The sequence below is a fragment of the Podarcis cretensis genome (genome assembly GCF_951804945.1).
Source record: "Podarcis cretensis genome assembly, chromosome: 4".
Taxonomy (NCBI): Eukaryota; Metazoa; Chordata; class Lepidosauria; order Squamata; family Lacertidae; genus Podarcis; species Podarcis cretensis.
Window position 1 is genome coordinate 73,120,723 of NC_137173.1, and position 12,908 is coordinate 73,133,630.

Below are 12,908 nucleotides of genomic sequence, written 5' to 3' on the forward strand. Positions count from 1 at the left end.
CCACTTTTAAATTAAAAGAGTAAATGAGATCTACTTTCTGAGACTTCCAGAGGTTTGACTATATCTTTATGACAAATGGGCAAAATAGTTTGATTTAGAATCCAAGGAACCTGTTTTGAATATGGTAACACTAGAACCTGCAAAATAATAATAATAAATGGCTTGGCAATGCTTATGAACATAATTCATTGTACAATAGTATGACAATTGGGCGGCAAAAAAGAAGTGGTGGGAAGCATGGTATAAAACCACATTGGAAAGCAGGTAGGTGGATTTGAAATAATTTGGATTTGTACAGCTGGTGGTTGTACTGATGACATCAGCTGTCAAATTAACAAAGTGAATGAAGCAGCACTTAAGAGCAATATAGTTCATTCATAAATAGATAAGGTATATTCAGTGTTTCCTTTGTGTATGCATAGTACAAGAAGAGCATTTTAATAGCCCAAATTTAAGATTCTCTGCTTTGAAAAGATGAGGTCCCTTCCAACTCTACAATTCTATGATTTATCTGATGCATTAGAGAAATCATAGAATTGTAGAGTTGGAAGGGACCTCAAGAGTCATCTATTCTAACCCCCTGCAACACAGTAATATTTTGCAGCATGACTAGATCTGATGCAACTATTCTAGTAATGCTTAGGATTACACAGTACATTAGAAATGGTTTTTATAAACCTTTATTAACTCCTTTAGCAAGAGGAATTAAGAGCTAAAAATGCTAATGATATTTGTAAAATCTCAGTGTAGGGCACAAGACATCAGTACACTAAAACTTAAAATCACAATACATGAATACAGAAGTATCACAATAATGATCACTTAAAGCTTGGCTGGCAATAAAAACCAGCAAAATGTAAGATGTAGCTAATCAACTGAGTATCTGAACAGGCTTATTGTCAAAAAGCCTTGTTGGCCAGTAAGGCTCATTTATTGGAGCGGTGGGCATCTCAAGAAAATGTTGAGATCTTGATTTTGTTGAAGTATGGCAAAGATAGACTACAAACATTACAGTAGCCCCTGTCCTTTAGAGTAAGTGTTTCCCAAACAGTTAAGTCTCCCAACCCTTCTGAATTTAGTGCACCCAATCTGTAACCCTTTATATTTTAGGGGACAGAAATTTTGTGTAGATAGTTCAGCTGCATGTACCTTGCTGTCACCATTGCCACTTCCTTGTGTAGCAAAATGACACCTGACTTGATTTCTATGTTGGCTGTGTGTTGATCCCTACAGTTGGACACACACAAACAAACACAAGCTTCTTTCTCTAGCTGTTACTTGCATAGGAAACCTATCCCTGGCATTGTCTTCCAGTGTGCTTGAGTAGCAGCTTTTGTACTTGTATACATGCATTTGCAGCTGAGATGAAAGGAAGCACCAAAATAATAGCATTTCCCTAATTTATTTGGGGTAGCAGCTGGCTAGTGAAAATCTCATTGTTTTTGCAGTTCACAATTCATTTCTTCAACCACTGTTATTTTTTCATCTGCTGCTGGCATCAGGTCCACCCATGTTTTCTACAAAAAGGGAAAAGAAAAATCCCCTTAAGGTTAATTCCTAAGGCTCGTGACCACTTCAGTTTCACTTCTTTATTACAGCTCATAACAAAGTTCTACTAGCATAGCCGGTACTGAAGAATACTGTTGAGCTTTTTTCTCTTTCTGTATTGAAGAATACTGTTGTGTGTTGAGCTTTCCACAGTTCCTCCAACATTTAGAAAATGACAAATGGAAGCTGCAGCAAACTCTTTTTGCAATGCAGCTTTTCCTCTGTAATATATTTTCAGTTCAGCCCTGTTTCTAATTTCCACAGAGTGGCTAGGGAAACCCAGCCAGATGGGCAGGGTAGAATTATGGTTTCAATATCTCCAATTAAGTTAAAACTTACTTGAAAGTCCCATTTCTTTTAGATGAAATTAAGCAACTACCCTTGGCACTAAAATGTCAGTAAAATTACTAGTTTCTTACACAGGCATTCCACTGATGGAGCTAGTTAGGTGAATCCCACCCATTATAACTAAAACCCTTACATTTTTTGTTTTTATAACCACACAGATAGGTTTGGGAAAGTGGTTACAGTGTTTGGAGACTTCCATCATTCATACACGATACCTCAGGGTTCCGTCCTCTCTCCCATGCTTTTTAATATCTATATGAAACCGCTGAGAGAGATCATCAGGGGGTTTGGGCTGGGTGTTCATCAGTATGCAGATGACACCCAGCTCTACCTCTCCTTTAAATCAGAACCAGTGAAGGTCCTGTGTGAGTGCCTGGAGGCGGTTAGAGAATGGATGGTGGCTAACAGATTGAGGTTGAATCCTGACAAGACAGAAGTACTGTTTTGGGGGGACGGGGCGGGCGGGTGTGGGGGATTCCCTGGTCCTGAATGGGGCAACTGTGCCCCTGAAGGACCAGATGCGCAGCCTGGGAGTCATTTTGGATTCACAGCTGTCCATGGAGGCGCAGGTTAATTCTGTGTCCAGGGCTGCTGTCTACCAGCTCCACCTGATATGCAGTCTAAGACCCTACCTGCCTGCAGACTGTCTCGCCAGAGTGGTGCATGCTCTAGTTATCTCCCGCTTGGACTACTGCAACGCACTCTACGTGGGGCTACCTTTGAAGGTGACCCGGAAACTGCAATTAATCCAGAATGCGGCAGCTAGACTGGTGACTAGGAGTGGCTGCCGGTACCACATAACACCGGTCCTGAGAGATCTGCATTGGCTCCCAGTATGTTTCTGAGCACAATTCAAAGTGTTGGTGCTGACCTTTAAAGCCCTAAACTGTCCTGTATACCTGAAGGAGCGTCTCCACCCCCGTCGTTCAGCCCGGACACTGAGATCCAGCCCCAAGGGCCTTCTGGCGATTCTCTCATTGCGAGAAGTGAGGTTACAGGGAACCAGACAGAGGGCCTTCACAGTAGTGGCGCCCACCCTGTGGAACACCCTTCAGATGTGAAGGAAATAAGCAGCTATCCTATCTTTAAAAGACATCTGAAGGCAGCCCTGTCAAATGCTGTAATGTTTTTAACACTTGATTGGGAGCCGCCCAGAGTGGCTGGGGAAACTCAGCCAGATGGGTGGGGTATAAATAAATTATTATTATTATTATTATTATTATTATTATTATTATTATTATTATTACTATTACTACTACTACTACTACTATTACACAATTGTGGAAATATTTTACTAGACTAGATAAAATTCTAGCACACAAACATCTCTAGGAATGGGGGGAAACTGCTAGATCAGCAATTTCATGGCACCTTCCGTGTGGCAGTAAACAATCACATAGCATTACTTTGTGAATTACAGCTATTCATCTTTAAATTGTTTTAAAAACTGGCAGAACACTGCATTCAAGGCATTCTAGAACTCACCACATTCTCATATTGCCAAAGAACATCTTTTGGTTGTGGAACTGGAAAAGTTAGGCATCTCCATATGTGAAATCTGCAGGAAGAAAAATGTGGGGCTTTGACCAGGGTCTCAAATCCTGTTCTCCCTAATCCATATCCTCTTGCCTGCAGATGGAGAGCTTCATGCATAGAAGGGGAGCACTCGCCCAAATAACATGCACAGATAGGACATAGATTGAATTATGCACTATATGTACTGCATTGTCTTAAATCTTTAACAGATCCTTCTATTCAACATTTTGAGTAGAATATTAACACGTTAGATTTTCATTTAGTATTTTCATATCTTCTAGAAATGTTGAATGTTTCAGATCTTTTGGTTAAAATCCTAACAAAGAATACTCAGGCTTGTCAAATCTCAGAACAATGGTAATTAAAAATGCTAGCTGTATTCTAGATGCAGGTAAAAATGGCAGGTCATTGTGTTTTACCTTTTCCAGATGAAAATGAGGAGCAAGATTGTTATGATGGTCCCAAGTACTACAAGTATTAATAATTCTGTGGGAAATGGATTGGGGTCAGTACCTGAAAAGAACAGGAAGGCATTAGTGCTAAGTATCATAAACACAGGCCAGCATCAGCTTGTGATGTGGTTGGGCCAGGCATCAACAATGCTGGCATGATTTTAATTTATTTAAAACTCTTAAGGTCCCAGTGCTGAAAGGGAAAGTGTCAAGCCAGGAGGCTAAAGCCTTTGAACCTGCCTCCAAATATAATGTTCCTCTAAGGGCATTGCATTGTGGCCCAGATGCATTGCAAGGAAAGAAGATAGTGACAGCTACAGCTGCCTATCTCAGCACTTAAAAGGTAAGCAAAAAATTACGCTATGTCAATAGTGACACCTCCCCCCAACAGCACTCTTTGTTTCCCTCTTCCAACCAGGTTATTGGGGATCAGGGCAGTTAATTGTTAAAGTTCTGGTCCTTAAAAGCGCACCAGACCTGGTAACAACCACAGCCTCTCTTGCCACGTGGCTCTGTCCACATTGCTTGCTGGGGTGGGGGCTTCCTGAGTAGTGTTTTTTGGGAAGAACCAGGATGGTGTTTTGCAAATCTGGCATCAGTCTTATATAAGCACACACGTACGGCAGTCCATCAACTGATCTGTCTCACCAGAGTAAGGTTACCAGACGTCCCCGTTTCCCGAGGTCAGTCCCTGGATTTACAAATCAGTCCCCATACAAAATCCACTGAAGTTGAAAAGTGTCCCCAGATTCATTGTAAAAAATCTGGCAACCTTACACCAGAGTGGTACATGCTCTGGTTATCTCCCGCTTGGACTACTGCAATGCGCTCTACATAGGGCTACCTTTGGAGGTGACTTGGAAACCAACTAATCCAGAATGCAGCAGCCAGACTGGTGACTGGGAGTAGCCGCCGAGACCATATAACACCGGTCCTGAAAGACCTACATTGGCTCCCAGTACATTTCCGAGCACAATTCAAAGTGTAGGTGCTGACCTTTAAACCCTAAATGGCTTCAGCCCAGTATACCTGAAGGAGTGTCTCCACCCCCATCATTCACACCCAGACACGATCCAGCTCTGAGGGTCTTCTGGCAGTTCGCTCACTGTGAGGTCATAGGGAACCAGGCAGAGGGCCTTCTTGGTAGTGGCGCCCGCCCTGTTGAATTCCCTCCCATCAGATGTCAAGGAAATAAACAACTATCTGACTTTCAGAAGACACCTGAAGGTAGCCATTTTAGGGAAGTTTTTAGTGTTTGGTGTTTTATCGTGTTTTTAATATATATATATATATATATATATATATATATATATATATATACACACACACACACACACACACATACACACACACACACACACACACACACACACACACATATATATATATATACACACACACATATATATATACATGTGTATATATATATATATCCATATATATGTATCCATATATATGCATATATACATATACATACATACATATATATATAAATTATATAAATAAGTAAGTAAGTAAGTTTTTGTTAAAGTTCCATCTCTAAGCAACAGGGGGACTGACACTAATATCATTTTTGATGTCTGTAAGGCTCAACTGCCAGAAACTTTCCGTAAGTCCTAGAAGCTGGAAGTCTTGGAAGTATGGGCTGTTTTCTTTCAAAAAAATATTTTAATCTACAAATTTATATAGTTCTGCATGCTGAGGGAGTCCTCTGAATAGATATATATAAACATTTTTGGATGGCTTTGTTTCTCAGGCTGATCAAGGCACACAAGCACCTGAGTTAACCATTAGAGAGAATAATAGAGAAAGGGCCAATGGAAAAATATATAAATAAATCTGTAATCTTACCAAACACAATTGGTTTACTCCACTCACTCCACTGTGTCCCAATGGGACAATACTGTCCAGCTGCACGGAGCCTCAATGAGTATTTCCCACGTACCGTGTAATTTTGGTGGGTTTGTCCTGTTGTTAACTAAAAGTAGAACATTAATCTGCTTTATGTCTTTGTAGGTGAAATAGCATGCCAATTCATAGTCATCAACTTATTATTTCATAAACTTACACACCATTTGATTGTAAAAGGAAACAAACCTCAAACAGTTAAGAAAGATAAAACAAGAACATCAAGAAAAAATTACAGGCATGTTTTAAAACATACTGAAACAGATGAAATGAGACGCTTAATATTAGGATTGTGTGTTTGAGCCCTACATTCGGGTAAAGGTTCCTGCATTTCAGTGGGTTGGACTAGATGACTCTTGGGGTCCCTCCCACCTCTACAAGTCTGTAATTCTGGGACTCCTGCTTCATCTCAATAGGCAGGGAGTTCCAAAGTATAAGGAATAGATAAGATTAAAGTAAGCAAATTTAGAGAGCTGGAATTAAAATCCTAAAGGTTAATAATGAGAGGTTAAAGTGAAGCTTTCAATGGACTTTGATTTCATGACAATGGGTATACTTGGAAACACGGCTATAGAGAAAGGGGACCAGTTCACTTTCAAAGCTATGATATTAGCGAGAAAGGCAATGATAGCTTTAGGTTGGAAAGATAGAGAAAAATGGACAGTAGAGGCATGGAATAGTTATTTGTTTGAACTTATTCAGTCAGACATTGTCACAGTAATGTCACAGGAAACAACGTGGAAGGTCAAGTCCACCACGGTTAGGAACAGATGGAACTCCTGTCTTCAGTGGATAGAAACTACTGGAACAAAAGACATTCGGTGGAAACTAAAGATGCTATGCCCATGGCTGAGGATAATTGCTTGAACCCTTCCAATGGATATGGGGGGGGGGAGAAGGAGATAATATAATGTATGTAAAAATCTCGATTTTTTTTTTTTTAAGTATAAGTGCTACGACACTAAATGATTAAGTTCTTACAAATGCAGAAGGGGTATTATGTGGCACCTGTAGCAGCCACATCTTTGGTGTATGTTTATTATATTTTGTATTTAGTTGTACTGTATGTGTTTAATTACCCCTAGCTCCTCCCCACATTATAAAACCTAGTTTGTCAACTTTATATCTTTGGCCCCTCCAGACTAGGGTGTTGTTGTTTTTCCAGGCGTATTCAGCAACATGCCATTCATGCAACTATAGTGTATTGGTGCTGGATTTATGCTGGGCCATCCACATTAATTTTTCTGCAACACTTGTGCAGAGAGTGCTACCATGGTGGAGCAGCAGGACAAAAAAGCAGGACACACACAAAAAAACTGGGACAAAAAAATAAACGAGAATATTAGTGTTATAAAAAGTTACAGGATTGCAGAAAGATGTTATGGGGCATGCACTGGCTGAAAATGAAGCAGTATGCCTGCCCTGAAACATTTGAAGGTAAAACAGCATTCAACGTAGAATTGTGTGTAACTTCTTGATCTTATCATGAGCACAAATAATAGTGAATAAACAATGAATCCTGGTCAGAGAATGGAATCCAGGAAGAGGGCTATGCAGATGGGATAGAGTCCATCTCTCCCCACCAAATTAAAAGGGATTGCTGTTTGAATTCACAGCTTGAGGGAGCCAAAATTCTCTTCCCAGACAACTGAGGAGCAGGTTTTGTCCCCTTCCTTGTGGTAGATTCCTTTCCTTTCCTTTCCTTTCCTTTCCTTTCCTTTCCTTTCCTTTCCTTTCCTTTCCTTTCCTTTCATACTGTTTTTATTTATTTTAAGAAGATAAATTTTGAGAAAACAATGGCTACAACAGTAAACAACAAGTAACCTGTCCTGATAAAATTACAGACTTTTATCATGCCATATATTAAAGTTTCACTTGATTACTCTAAGAAACCACACCACATTTTTCCATGAGTGCTGGGTGGATTCCTGCCACAGTCAATTTATGTATAAATAAATTGAACAATTTATGTATAAATAAACATTTGCCATGTTATAAAAGGAACATGGATTGTGTTTGCCCTTTGCTGCTCTCACCTGGCACGTTAGTTTCTCAGCCAATGCTATTGACCATACTTTGTTATACCAAGAATCACTGTTCAACCCATTACTGCTTTTCCAACATCTGGCTATCTCCATACGAGCAACAGTCAGTAGAAAGGCTAAGAGGTCATCTTTAGGATAATCATGAACAGACGGGATCCTAAGCACAAGTAGTGCTAGTGCAGGGGGCATTTCAATTGTTTTGCTGTATATCAAGCTTCTTTCTTTGAAGACGGCAATCCTTTGTTTTCTAACACACAAGTAAAGTGCTACAGTTGTGGTGTGAGCTAAACCTGCCCTGCATTCATAGCACAAAAACAGTCTTGCCTCCGCAGGCAGAAATTTCAGAGGTGGCCATGATATGTTTCTGTGCTTCATCACAGACAGACACAGCATAACTGCTTGCCTGTTGAACTTCTGTCATGCAGTAAAGACTTTATTTCAGCAGGTGTTTAAAGTATTTTTTCCTGATTTTATTTTCTTGCATTTTAAACCTTATTGAGCACTGCTTAGAGACTAAAGAGTTAAGCGGTATATAAACAGTTGAAATAAATACAGAAAATGAAAAGATTATAGGCACTTGTTGACTTCCCCATTCAGTAGAATGGGGAAGTCGCCTTAGGCTTTGGAAATGGAAGGTAATCAGCTCTGAAGCATAATATCACATTGAATATCTGAAGCAATGAAGCAGGTTCCAAGCCAAATATTTATTTTACTTTGTGTTGCTCATCTTTTGAGGATTCTGGATATTTTTTTTGCTGTATTTTCCCTTTTGGACCAAATCTGGACACCTAGATAGAACATCCAGTCAGATGGGTGGGGTAGAAGCAATAAAATATTAATTAATTAATTAATTAATTAATTAATTAATTAATTTCAGAATGCTGTGGACAAAGAATACTAGGCTACTTTCTTAATATTTATAGCCCAGCTTTCTTCCAAGGTAGCATACACATGATTCTCCCATTCTTAAATTCAGTTCACATGCCTCATGTTTATATAAGATAGCAATACTTACTGTTGAAATTTGGCCTCTGATTTCATCCTTAGAGACAAAAAAGTACGGTAACATTTTTAGTTGGTTTTCATTGTACTTTTTCAAAGTATGCTAGATTTCACAAATTTGGCTGTATACCTTCATTAGTATGGAAGGCAAAAGTTGTCAAGAGTAACTGATAATATCGGAGGACAGAGGGCTGACTTCCTTGTGGGTGGACTATTAACTTCCCCCATAATCTTTTCTTTTTTTCATTGTGTAACACACATACACAATTATAAACATACATATTAAAAGAAGACGAATGTGTTATAGAAGCTCACGTTTTTCCATACATTAATAGATGTGAAACTTTACAAAATGGTATTTGGCTTCCCACAAGTGCTGACCATAAAGCACCAGGCAACCATTTTGCATTCCTATAGACCAAGGGTGGGAAAACTGTGATCCTCCAGATGTAGGGGGATCCTGTCATCTATTGGCCTATGCAAACTGGGGCTATGAGGAGGGCTACAAATAGGCCTCCTCTGTTAAAGTGCAAGGATTTGGCAGACCAGCTTGTGATGTATATAGGAACTCAGCAAATAAATGTATCGCCACAATCCAGTCATTATTTTAAATATGTAGGATAGACCTGGTATTTGTGTACCAGCATGCATACCTAAATTGAGCCATACGATATGAAGCTAGGAAGGGTGAGATTTCAGAAACCAGCATTGTTGCAGGATGCTTCTGCACATGGGTACATTGATGCACCCACATGTATGGGTTGATGGTATATGCCGGTCAATGTAGCTCACACATTGGAACCTTGACATCACCATGAAAAACGGATGATGTGTCTATCCTCATGGGGACTTTCTAGGCTAGATTGCAGACATAAGCTTTTCCTAATAGGGAGGCTCAACACATGAACTGAAAAGCGAGGCTGCAATGCATAATATGTTGGGAGGTCATCCCACAAGAAAAGTATCGCTCTATTTTATCTGAGGATTTTCTTTACTCATGAAAGAACTGTACACAACTCCATCTCTACCAACCAAAAACCTATCTAAGAATGACCATTCACCCCGGTAGATAGGGAATAGCAGTCAAACTAAATTCCGTGTACATTTGAAATCTGACAAATTTTCAAAATGTGAAATGTTTCTTTCACCACAAATTTCTACATCAGATAAGAGAGTCTGTGTACTGGTCCAGTAAACGCTTCCGCTGCGCAACCAGCAACAGTTCTCTTTGCAGAGCATTAATTAAGTCCAGTGCAGAGATTCTTGTTGCAGTACAAGCTTCAGAGTCTCAGCAGCAAAGAAATAATGACACAGGGAAGCCTGTCTTTCCAAAGACAGGTTTATTACAGAAAGATAACAGAAACACCTCCGGAGCTTTCAGACATTTTTGCTTCACGCCCCACAGGCAGAGAAAACAAACACTCTTTATATACTGAGCAACTTAACAACTTAACGAGCTTGACTACTTAAAGTCACATGACATTGCTAACTTGCCAGCGTCTTAGGTTTCACACCCTAACATCAGATATCCGCATGTGACTAGCAAAGGTAACAAAAAGCTATTCAACAAGCAAAACCACAATTAACCTCTTACCCTTATTTCATACTTAAAGCAGTAGTCTGCATTATCTTTAAAGGCACAGGGAGGGGGTTTCCATTGTACTTTGCACCCCCACGGCTGTTCATGACAATTCCAAGTGATATCTTCTGGTGGGGTAAGTTTTTCTGTAATGAAAGAGCCAGTATTTTACTTGACAGGTGGAGAGCTGTGAAATTTCAAGGGCATCGGAGTGGTGAACTTCCCTGCTTCCAGTTCCTAAGCATTTCAGATTGTGGGTAGGTGTCACTCAGCTTCTAGCCAGGAATTTTGTGGTGAGAGGTCTTGAAGGGGTACAGGGTGTGTGAATGCAGGCAGACAAATACATCTCTGAGGTTTCTTTAATTTTACAAGCATTTTAAAACAAAGGACTAGAGAAGGGGTGAGGGATTTCTGACTCTACAGCCAGCCTAGCCTGTGATCAGGGCAGAGGAGATTTAGAGTCTAATAATATTGGAGGTCCACAACTTCCCCATCCCTGATTTATAAGGTATCTCAAGATATCTAATTTTTTGCACTATGAGTAAACAAACAAACAAACAAACAAACAAACAAACAAACAAACCCCACTCTCTTTCTCTTACCATGATCGAAAGGCCAGAATTGCTGATCCAAAGGCTGAACCAGTGATTCTTCGCTTGATCCATTCACTCTGAGTGTAATATGATTCTCAGGAACTGTTATATTAGGAAAATGGCACCCAACATGTCTTCCAAGTTTATTATTTTTGTACTGGGGGCATTCTGTCTCTTCTCCATCGTTTTCGCTGCATGCCAAAACATTTTGTTAAAAACCCAACCAGGAGCAGCATACTCTAACCATTCCCTTCCCCACCCCCATTTAACAAATGAAAATGAATTACTGATATATCAAGTATAGAAAATACTGGACGTCTTTAGGAACATTCCTGCCAGTATCCCAAGTGCAATTCATTGAGGTAACACGAACTGTGTAAATAACACAGGATAAATTTTCAGCTGATGTCCCATTTCGTCCTGGGGAGAAAAAATAGGAATGGTCAGTGTGTGTGTGTGTGTAGCTCTGAGGCTGCATACCTGCATGGATTAATGTGCTCATCCTATATGTGTTTTATGAGATCAAACTATGCAAAGTGCTTCCTTTTTTAATGTCAAGTAGCTTTTCACCACAGTTTCCACCACCAATGTTTACCCCTAGTGGGGATGTGATTCTCTATTGCTTACCTGCTGTCAGAGACTGGGTTGAGGAGTACAACTCTGATGACGAATGACGGGAACCTACCCCTCCCCCTGCTCATGTCCAGGAACCTGAAACTCCACAGGAGCAGTGGAGTAGTGTTGATTTGGAACAATGATTTGCTGAGAGGCACAGTTCAGAAGACAATAGTTGGGCAGAACTAGGAGGTGAACAGCAAGAAGAATGGGAAGAGAGTGAACTAGATGACTTTCTCTCACTGGAAGTTGTGCAGGCTCTGAGATTAGATAAGGTGACTGCGCAAAAGGCTCAAAGGTTGAGAGATCAGGTGGCTAGGAGGCGAGAGGACGGATGTGACTAGAGGGAAGTGGACAGAATCTTAATTGGGATCACCTGCACTCTGAGAATGATCGCTTGCTCTTTTGCTCCGTACATTAAAAATTTCTGTTACTGGTAAGAGACTACTTTCTCTTTGTACTGCTTAACTACAGCCAAGAGGGGAGGAAGCAGAGTCCCTGAAGTCTGACACCTGCTCATTTCAGCTTCCGTTGAGCCTGTTCATGTAGCTGCTTGTTCATGGTAGTTTCATGGTAGTTTCATTCCTGTTTGCTGCAGTTTCTGGGAACTTCATGATTTATTTTATATCTCATAGTTGTTTTTGTATCTTCTTCAGTGGACACAAATGCTCCCTACTGTAATATGTTATTTGTTTATGGTACCTAACTAATCTTCTTCAAGTATCCATCTGTCCTGAGGTGTATTGTGTGCCTACATATGTGTATTATGTGTGTGTGTGAGAGAGACAGAGAAATCTTCAAGAAAACATGCTTTTTTCATCTCTCCTCACTTTCTATCTTACACCCAAATAAGAACCAACCTAACCCAAAACTAAAATGCCTCATTCACCCACACATTAATGAACTACTTTGGTAATAAATACATTTCCTTCCATTCTGACTTTGCCTGCTCTCCACTGTCACTCAACTGAGCTTCCGCAATTCTAACCTTCCGCAATTCTAACCATATCTATGCTAAAGTAAGTCCCACACAGTTCAATAGAAATGTATACTTACCCTGATTATTCGCAAAAATAATAAAGAAAACAGAGCAGAACACTGTGAGGCAACTCATGTGAGCAAATCCTATATTGGGCACCATACTGATTTTTCGTTTTTTATATAAATACACAGAAATAAATCCTAAAATGAAAAAAAAGGAGGGTTTGCTTTATTTCATTGTTCTGCCACATTTTCATTGGAGTGGTATTCTTTGAAGTTACTCCATTAGGAGAATGGAACA

General features: G+C 39.9%; 2 protein-coding genes across 3 annotated transcripts in view; one reads left to right on the forward strand and one right to left on the reverse strand.

Moving 5' to 3' along the window:
* Positions 1–664: 664 nt before the first annotated feature.
* Positions 665–12,908, reverse strand: part of LOC307214250 (interleukin-5 receptor subunit alpha-like) — a 38,916-nt gene continuing 26,672 nt past the window's right edge. The window contains exons 4-10 of the mRNA XM_079973017.1: positions 11,021–11,202; positions 10,434–10,564; positions 8,853–8,879; positions 5,736–5,862; positions 3,852–3,945; positions 3,382–3,454; positions 665–1,517 (exon numbers count right to left, since the gene is read on the reverse strand). Of these exons, the coding sequence (XP_079829143.1) occupies positions 1,434–1,517; positions 3,382–3,454; positions 3,852–3,945; positions 5,736–5,862; positions 8,853–8,879; positions 10,434–10,564; positions 11,021–11,202 (718 nt within the window). The 3' untranslated portion in view covers positions 665–1,433. The remainder of the gene's footprint in view (positions 1,518–3,381; positions 3,455–3,851; positions 3,946–5,735; positions 5,863–8,852; positions 8,880–10,433; positions 10,565–11,020; positions 11,203–12,908) is intronic.
* Positions 11,447–12,908, forward strand: part of CRLF2 (cytokine receptor like factor 2) — a 48,347-nt gene continuing 46,885 nt past the window's right edge. For both annotated transcript variants that reach the window (XM_079972981.1, XM_079972982.1), the window contains exon 1: positions 11,447–12,062. The gene's annotated coding sequence lies outside the window, so the exon portion shown is untranslated. The remainder of the gene's footprint in view (positions 12,063–12,908) is intronic.